Below are 8,848 nucleotides of genomic sequence, written 5' to 3' on the forward strand. Positions count from 1 at the left end.
TGTTCTAACCCGAGTCTTGGCTCCACCGTACATGTCCTTTATCGCCCTAATATAAATCATCGGGACTCCTTTAGACTCCAAGCACCTCCAGAGGACATTCCTCGGTACTTTGTCATAGGCCTTTTCAAGGTCAATGAACACCATGTGAAGGTCTCTCTTCCTTTCTCTATACTTTTCTACCAGTCTACGCATAAGATGAATGGCTTCGGTAGTCGAACGTCCCGGCATGAATCCAAACTGGTTCTCGGAGATGGACACCCCTTTTCTCACTCTCATCTCCACCACTCTCTCCCAAATCTTCATAGTATGGCTCAACAATTTGATACCCCTGTAATTGTTACAGTTTTGGATATCACCCTTGTTTTTATACAACGGAACCATTGTACTCCACCTCCATTCATCAGGCATTTTCGCTGTCTTAAAAATAACATTAAACAGCCCAGTTAACCACTCTATGCCTGCCTTGTCCATGTTCTTCCAAAATTCTACCGGAATCTCATCGGGTCCGGTCGCTCTTCCCCTGCTCATCCTACTAATAGCCCGTATAACCTCCTCGGACCTAACGCACCTACAGTATCCAAAATCCCGAAGTCTTTCAGAGTGTGCCAAATCACCCAACACAATGTCCGCTTCCCCTTTTTCATTTAAAAGTTTGTGAAAGTAGCTTCGCCATCTTTGCTTGATAGAGGTCTCTTCCACCAGTATTTTGCCTTCCTCATCTTTGATACACTTCACTTGGTCCAAGTCGCGCGCCTTCCTCTCTCTTGCTTTTGCGAGCCTATACAACTTCTTATCCCCACCTTTGTCCCCCAACTCGACATACAAGCGTTCGAAAGCTGCCGTCTTCGCCTTCGAAACAGCTAACTTAGCTTCTGTCTTTGTCGTCTTATAGGCTTTCTTAAGCGTCCGCTTCTCTTCCTCGTCTACGCACTCCGCCAATTTTGTGTATGCAGCCTTCTTCGCTTCCACTTTACCTTGGACTTCCCCATTCCACCACCAATCTCCTTTATGTCCTCCGAATTTACCCCTAGACACCCCTAGCATCTTAGAAGCAACTTCCCTAATGCAACTAGCTGCTTTATTCCACATGTTGTCCGCATCCCCGCTACCACTCCATGCCCCCATCCCCATCAGCTCCTCACCCATCTCCCGAGAAAGGGCAGGGGTCAACCCACCCCATTTAATCCTCGGTCGGTCAGATAACATCTTCTTCCTCCTATCCCTCTTAATCTTCAGGTCCAACACCAAAAGCTTGTGTTGGGTAGTGAGGTTTTCACTTGGGATAACCTTGCAGTCCTTAAATAGACCTCTATCACCCCTCCTAAGGAGAAAGTAATCTATCTGGGTCTTAGCTACCGGGCTACGAAAGGTAACCAAGTGGTTCTCCTTCTTCGGAAAGCATGAGTTAGCAATCACCAACTCAAAAGCCTTAGCAAAGTCTAGAAGCGAAGTTCCACCTCCATTTCTCTCCCCAAAACCAAAGCCTCCATGAACATCATCAAATCCACTAGCAGTTGCCCCGATGTGGCCATTAAAATCTCCACCAATGACAATCTTCTCGGTATTCGGTATACCTCTAACTACCTCATCCAAATCCTCATAAAAGCGCTTTTTGGCCTCCTCGTCCAAGCCCACTTGGGGAGCATAAGCACTAATAACACTCAAAGTACATCCTCCAATGACCAGCTTAATCGTCATCAGCCTATCACTGATCCTCCTAACCTCCACCACTTGCTCCCTCAAATCCCCGTCTACTAAAATACCCACTCCATTTCTATCCCTAGACCCTCCTGAATACCACAACTTAAACCCATCAACCTCCCGAGCCTTGGCGCCTACCCATCTAGTCTCTTGGACACAGGCTATATTAATCTTTCTCTTCTTGAGAATTTTCACTAGCTCTATATTCCATATTCCTGAATTATTGATCCAAGATTCTTGAAACTTCTTCTCTTGAAGATGACAACCTAATGGACTAATGGGATAATTAGCACCCCTTATGGTGGACCCGACCCCGCTTAGTGGGATTTCACTTGGTATGTTGTTGTTGTTGTTGTAAGCTTTCTCCAATAAATCTATGCATCTGGACCTACTTTCAGTCTTCAGTGAGTGAAGGTTTGATACTGCAGTTAATCCAGTCAGAAGCTAAATTAGAGTAGAGAATGAGGCTAAAGAAGTTTGACATACTTACTTCATCAAAAAAAGAAGAAGTTTGACATACTAACTTTGTTATAATGCCTTTCTGCTAAGTGTGCTAGAATTTTTAGAGTCCCGATACATGTACTGAAAAGGGTAAAACCAAGAAAAAGAGAACATAACTTCTATCTGCATTCCTGATTTGTATTGAGGAATTAATTACTCATTAGATGATGACTGTTTGTTCAAAGTGGCTAGGATTTTTTCCCTTATCATTTTTGTTGGACTTTATTCTCAAACTTGTAAGCTTTTGGTATTTCAAGATGTATCTGAGTAGTAGAACTGTTATGAGTTGAACAATCTTAGGATGATATTTACTTAATATTATTGAGATTTTTCCTCCTAACTTATCACTTTCAAGAAAGTAAAGCTTTTTAGATACAATACACGCATTATGCCCGGAACCCTGACTTCTAATTTTGGTGTGGATATTTTCTGTTACCATGGAGTACCATTTGACTAGTGAATCATGAATTGATTCATCCACATGAACACAATGCACTAGCAATTTTTCATGTCAAATGAAGCCATTTAAACACTTGCCCCCCTTTCCCCAACAAATGAAGAAAAAGGAGACAGATGGAATAATGGGGATAAGTAGTGGAATAGTGGAGATAAGATTATGAGAATACTAAAATGATTCTTTTCTTATGACTTAGTTTCCATAAAAAATTAGAAGTAATAGCATATATTTTACAAACATATGGCTATTGGGAGATTGTATTAAGTGTTTATTTGGTTGTAATATAAAGGGTCAGATTATGATTCCTGCCTTAGGATGATTCTGCAAATCGAAGCCTGTAGAAGGAAAATTTGGGAAATGAACCCTTCTTAGATGTACCCCAAGAGTTTTATGTTTTACCCAACTTAATAATGCTGCCATCTCATTTATTTGGTGATGAGAGGGAAACACTTATCTTATAACTTCTACTACTAAAACTCAAATGAAAGATAATTGAAGAACATATTCGTCTTTTGGTTTCTCTTATAACATGAGCTATTCTAACTGAGGTAAGTCATTCTAACTGCTATGGACTTGTATGTCAGCCCTAGACTATTCTGGACCTCTAAATTTATTATTTGCGCACTTTTTATTTCGGAGGTTAAGATTGCTGGGAAACTAGTAGAATTTCTTGGAATTTGATCATATTCAAGTTTGTCATCTGTGATTTATTTAAAATTGAAAAAAGATTTATAATTTGCTAGCTTTTACTTGGTGCATTATGTGGTGTCTATTTGATAACTGCTCATCTTTGATGTTTCTACAACATTGTTCTTCCACAAGAAACTTTGTGGAAGTTATTCACCTTTTCGATTTTTTTCAAATAACTTGAAAATATTTGTTTCTCCGGTGAACCAAATCTTTAAGTATTTTAGTTGTTAAAAAAGGGAACTTTGTTATGCCAAAGATAGTAAGATTCTGTAGATTGATGCTTTTGTTGATTGTGGTGTGGAGCATTTCGTTCGAATTTTATGTCAAAACATTTCAAAATTGAATCTTTTGGTACACCATTTGTGTAACTGGATGCCTTTGTTTTACTTTATGAGGTGCAAGGCAAAAGTCTGATTTAGGATTTTAAGTTAGTGGGTGCAAAGTACCTCGAACTGCTCCTTTGTGCCAATGGGTGCAAACTTATTATAAATACATATCTTCTAATGTTTTTTAGCTGTATAGTATGAGCGATAGTAGCGAATGTGCATATGACATTGTTGCATCCTCTATGTGCTAGTCTATAGATCTGTTTCAGATATCCTCTTGATTGGTCTCTTGCAAATATAGAAAGATATGCTTCATTGCTGTAGTTATAGACTTGTAGTTCAGCTTAAGCGCAATTTTCATTCGTTGGGTCTTATAATATTTTTTTGATACGGAATGCAGCGTCTTTTAATGTAATCTTCTTTTTAATAACAAAAGTTAAAAATAAGGGGACAAGATCTCTTTATTATATACTTTTTGGACCCGATATAGAAGGGACTTGTAGATCCTATTCCTAATACAGAAATATCTGGTCAAATTCTTACTATTTTGCTCATCTTGAATATCCCTTGTCGTATTTTTTTTTACCTTCCCAGAGCTAGTTCATTAATCAGACATTTACTGTTTGCTTGCTTTAAATGGTTAACAATTTTAAAAACAAATATGAAGTGATTAATAAAGGAACAACAGGCACTAGATTAATTTTTCTCCACAAAGTAATTTTTTGCTGTATTAATCTTGCTTAGTTAGCCAGTGACCGTTTCAAAGTCTTATATATTTGGTTGCTTTCCTCTATGTTGATGTGCACCTTAACATCTAGATCAAAAAATCGTTGCGGTCATTCTGTTTGAGTGTGCCACCTGCCTGTTACCCTTAACAGTCGCTCACTACTGTAGTTAAAATCAACAACAACAACATACCTAGTAAAATCACATAGAGTGGGGTCTGGGGATGTTAGAGTGTATGCAGTTACCCCTACCTCTTGGAGGTAGACTGTAGTTAAATTAATAGCTGATTAATGAAGTAGGAGTGTTGTGCCATTTCTGTTAACCAAGTGTCAAGGGCAACAAAAAATTATATATAGATGCACCAAATATTTATGCTGGTCTTTGTCATATATGGAAGTTATCCAATTTGGGAGAACTCTTCAGAAACTATCCCTTTCGTGTCAAACCTTTCATTGTGTAGATCCAACAAAATGAGCCTCAACCGAACATGCAATAGCTCCTTCTGGACCAAGGAGGAAGACAAAGCATTTGAGAATGCTTTGGCTGTATTTTCTGGAGATAGTGATAAATTTCTGAAGATCGCTGCTGCTGTTCCTGGGAAATCTCTTCAAGAAATTATAGATCATTATAATGTATTAGTTGAAGATATTAATGACATAGAGTCTGGCAAAGTTCCGCTACCTAAATATGAGAGAATGCAAAGTTCTTCTAGCTGCAGAAGTAGATCATCGGGAGCAGGGGTAGAACGGCGAAAAGGGCTTCCTTGGACTGCAGAGGAACACAGGTGAGGCTTTTCCTGTATATTTTGTAATTACCATGTTAGTTTGGTTCGAAACATCTGACTAAATTGATGACTAATTGATCTCTTCAATCATGAGTTTCTTGATAGTTGAATAAGTTTTATTGTTTACAGTAAGGATTTAAAAGTTGCTTCTTTAAGAATTTCTTTGCAACAAAATGCTTCTTTTTCCTGTTATTTTTTAGATTGACAGCAAGTCTGTTTATTTGGACCAAAAAATTGACAGAAGCTGTGTTAGTCTTTATCGTAACTAAAATCATTTCTATTTTTATATTATGTTTAAATGTAGAGTAGATTCTTAGTTGATCTGGTGTGAAATTTTTGAATTAGAATATGCCACTCAGAAAATTTGCAGAAATTTGGTGTCTGAAAATATGAAAGAAAACCCCTCTGCTTTGTTAGTAATTTCTTCAATTCTCTTTGAGTTGCTTGTTCTCAAGTAAAATTAAATACAATGCTTCTTTTTTTTTCTATATAAGTTTGTCTTTTTCATAGAAGAGTGGAGTACAGCTTGATATCAGTTTTGTAACGTAAGTCACTGCATCATCGGTATAATTGTTATTCGTAAACAGCTGAATGACTATTATATATGGACAAGGTACTGTAGACATCAGACTTGTAAAGGCTTCAATCTAACTCGTGCTGGAAACACTTGTGAATTATTGTTGACGAACAGTGATGTGAACAATATAGGTATATCACCACCAAGCTTAGTTCATTTTTAACTAAAGACCTCTAGTTTCCTCTTTAGCACCTTATGAATTTTGAATACCATGTGTAGGCCGAAGAGGCGGTTAATTAGATGCTGGCAATATATGATTGGGTCAAATAGACTAGAGCAAATTTGTGTACTGGAAAAACTTTCCAGCTTACGATACTTATATTTATCTTTCCTTTTCTTGGTATGGTTTTTCATATCCTTCAATGTGGGGTTTGTTGTTCTACTATTCCATTTTTCTCAAGATAAGAGAAATATATCCTTCTACAATTTGAGTAGGATTGAATAATGGACTATTGCAACAACGAATGATGTGGTGAGTGAGGAGATGATTCTATAGACATTTCTTCTTGATAAGTGAGATGATCCTATAAACACCAAAGTATCATCCAATGAGTGGCACCTTACTAGTATATTGTATTGTTTTGGCTGGGTGCAGGTGGTCAGCAGTGATAAATGACTGCTGAAATAACACTGAGCTTGGTAATTCAAACTTAATTAGATGTGGTCATTGTATACAGATGGAAGAAAAAATGTCTATATAATTATAACGACTGTGATTAGAATTTCAAAGATGCATAAATTTGTGCTGTTTGAGAGAATGAATTAGTTTCAAGCAGATATCGTCTTGAATGGATTAAATTCCCAAGCTAGCAACTTCTTAATCTTCTTTCTTTTCTTAGGTCTTTTCTCCAGGGGTTGGCAAAACACGGAAAGGGTGATTGGCGGGGTATATCAAGGAACTTTGTGTTTTCTAGAACACCAACACAGGTGGCAAGCCATGCCCAGAAGTACTACAGTCGATTAAATGACAATAACGCAAAGAGGAGAAAAAGCATTCATGATGTCACTAGTGTGGGTGCTGCTAATATTACTGAATCTTCACAAGGACAAAAATCTGACGAGTTGACAGGACCTTGTGGAGGACAATCTCAGTGGCCAATTGCCGACTATGTGACTGAAGCTTTTGACACAGGGATGCTATCTTTACCAGGGCCAGTTACAAACTGCATGACTGATGCTATTGAAGGACCATCAGCTGTTAACCCCGAGAAATTCCCACTTGTTGCTGCTCTTGGTAGTGAGTTGAATAGTTCATTTCCCGGTGTGGATGAGTTCCTGCAAAGTGTAGAAGACCTAATCATTGTACCGGCAGAAGGCACCTCTGGAGTATGCCATGGGGTTGACACTAGGACATCTCCATCACTTAGCGTGCAACCATCAGTTACTGATGGCACCGGAATGTACACTCATCCAGTTTCATTTCCCGACGTGCATGAGTTCCTGCAAGAGGTAGAAGACCTAATCTCTGTACCGGCCGAGGGCACCTCTGGAGCATGCCATGGGATTGACACTAGGACATCTCCATCACTTAGCGTGCAACCATCAGTTACTGATGGCACCGGAATGTACACTCATCCAGTTTCATTTCCCGACGTGCATGAGTTCCTGCAAGAGGTAGAAGACCTAATCTCTGTACCGGCCGAGGGCACCTCTGGAGCATGCCATGGGATTGACACTAGGACATCTCCATCACTTAGCTTGCAATCATCAGTTGCTGGTGGCACCAGAATGTACGCTCATTCAGTCACTGTACTGGCAGAGGGCACCTCTGGAGTGTGGTGTGGAATTGACACTAGAACATCTCCATCACTTAGCTTGCAACCATCAGTTGCTGGTGGCACCAGAATGTACCCTCATCCAGTCAATGTACTGGCAGAGGGCACCTCTGGAGTGAGTCATGGGGTTGACACTAGGACATCTCCTTCACTTAGCTTGCAACCATCAGTTGCTGGTGGCTCTAGAATATACCCTCATCCAGTCAATGTACCGGCAGAGGGCATCTCTGGAGCGAGCCATGGGGTTGACACTAGGACATCTCCATCACTTAGCTTCCAACCATCAGTTGGTGGTGGCACCGGAATGTACACACATCCAGTCACTGTACGGGCAGAGGGCACCTCTGGAGCGAGGCGTGGGGTTGACACTAGGACATCTCCATCACTTAGCTTGCAACCATCAGTTGTTGGTGGCACCGGAATGTACACTCATCCAATCATTGTACCGGCAGAGGGCACCTCTGGAACGAGGCGTGGGGTTGACACTAGGACATCTCCATCACTTAGCTTGCAACCATCAGTTGGTGGTGGCACCGGAATGTACACTCATCCAGTCACTGTACTGGTAGAGGGCACCTCTGGAGTAAGGTGTGGGATTGACACTAGGACATCTCCATCACTTGGCTTGCAACCATCAGTTGCTGGTGGCACGGGAATGTACACTCATGCAGTCAATAATGTTGGGTGTGATCTGGAAGAGCTAATGACCAAGCAGTTGGTTGGAGCTAGTCAAGTAGGTCTTACCATTAACACTGCAAGTTTGCCATCACCAAATGCTGATCATATTGGAGTCCATGGTTGTAGTGTCGCTAAGAATGGTTTTGTGAGTACCATGGAAGCTCCTGGGGGAGGTTTTTCTGTTGATTCCATGCAGATACCATCAATTCCTGGCCATATTGGAGGTGGAACTTATCCCTGTTGGGAACCTAGCAGCAAGGACGACAGTATCTTTGATCTGGAAGACCTATACACAGATCACATGTTTGGTTTTCACAAATAAGAATCTGTCATTTATAGTGGTAAATCATAACGTGTCCATGGTTTCACTAGAACAACCACTGCTTTGTTACAGATGAGCCAATGCAGCTGGGGCCTATTACTTCACAAACTCTCATGCCATTACGTGTTCCTTGCCCAGCTTGTTCATTTGCAGCATCTTCTATTACCCCTTTCTATCTTCATGTCCTTCTAGAGATGTCTCATATCCAGTACTGGTTCTATTTGTGTATGTAGTGTATGGAATAACAAACTTTATCAGTAGCTTATGTACATAGAACTACTCCCCATCCCCCCTACCCCTACCCCCACCCC

The 8,848-nt window shown here is 40.3% G+C and overlaps 2 protein-coding genes across 3 annotated transcripts in view; one reads left to right on the forward strand and one right to left on the reverse strand.

Moving 5' to 3' along the window:
- The window catches only part of LOC107058077 (uncharacterized), a 4,499-nt gene extending 1,858 nt beyond the window's left edge, over positions 1-2,641 (reverse strand). The window contains exons 1-2 of the mRNA XM_015303386.1: positions 2,584-2,641; positions 10-2,123 (exon numbers count right to left, since the gene is read on the reverse strand). Coding sequence (XP_015158872.1) covers positions 10-2,123; positions 2,584-2,641 — 2,172 coding nt within the window. The remainder of the gene's footprint in view (positions 1-9; positions 2,124-2,583) is intronic.
- LOC102595377 (uncharacterized) overlaps positions 1-8,842 on the forward strand; it is a 13,274-nt gene extending 4,432 nt beyond the window's left edge. Inside the window, exons 2-3 of one of the 2 annotated variants that reach the window (XM_006340226.2) lie at positions 4,862-5,185; positions 6,602-8,842. In XM_006340226.2, coding sequence (XP_006340288.1) covers positions 4,872-5,185; positions 6,602-8,537 — 2,250 coding nt within the window. In that variant the 5' untranslated portion in view covers positions 4,862-4,871 and the 3' untranslated portion in view covers positions 8,538-8,842. Of the gene's footprint in view, positions 1-1,628; positions 5,186-6,601 lie in introns of those variants that run through there. The other variant, XM_006340225.2, reaches the window with a different exon arrangement.
- The last annotated feature ends 6 nt before the right edge of the window (positions 8,843-8,848 follow it).

The sequence above is a fragment of the Solanum tuberosum genome, unplaced genomic scaffold (assembly GCF_000226075.1).
Source record: "Solanum tuberosum cultivar DM 1-3 516 R44 unplaced genomic scaffold, SolTub_3.0 scf00017, whole genome shotgun sequence".
Taxonomy (NCBI): Eukaryota; Viridiplantae; Streptophyta; class Magnoliopsida; order Solanales; family Solanaceae; genus Solanum; species Solanum tuberosum.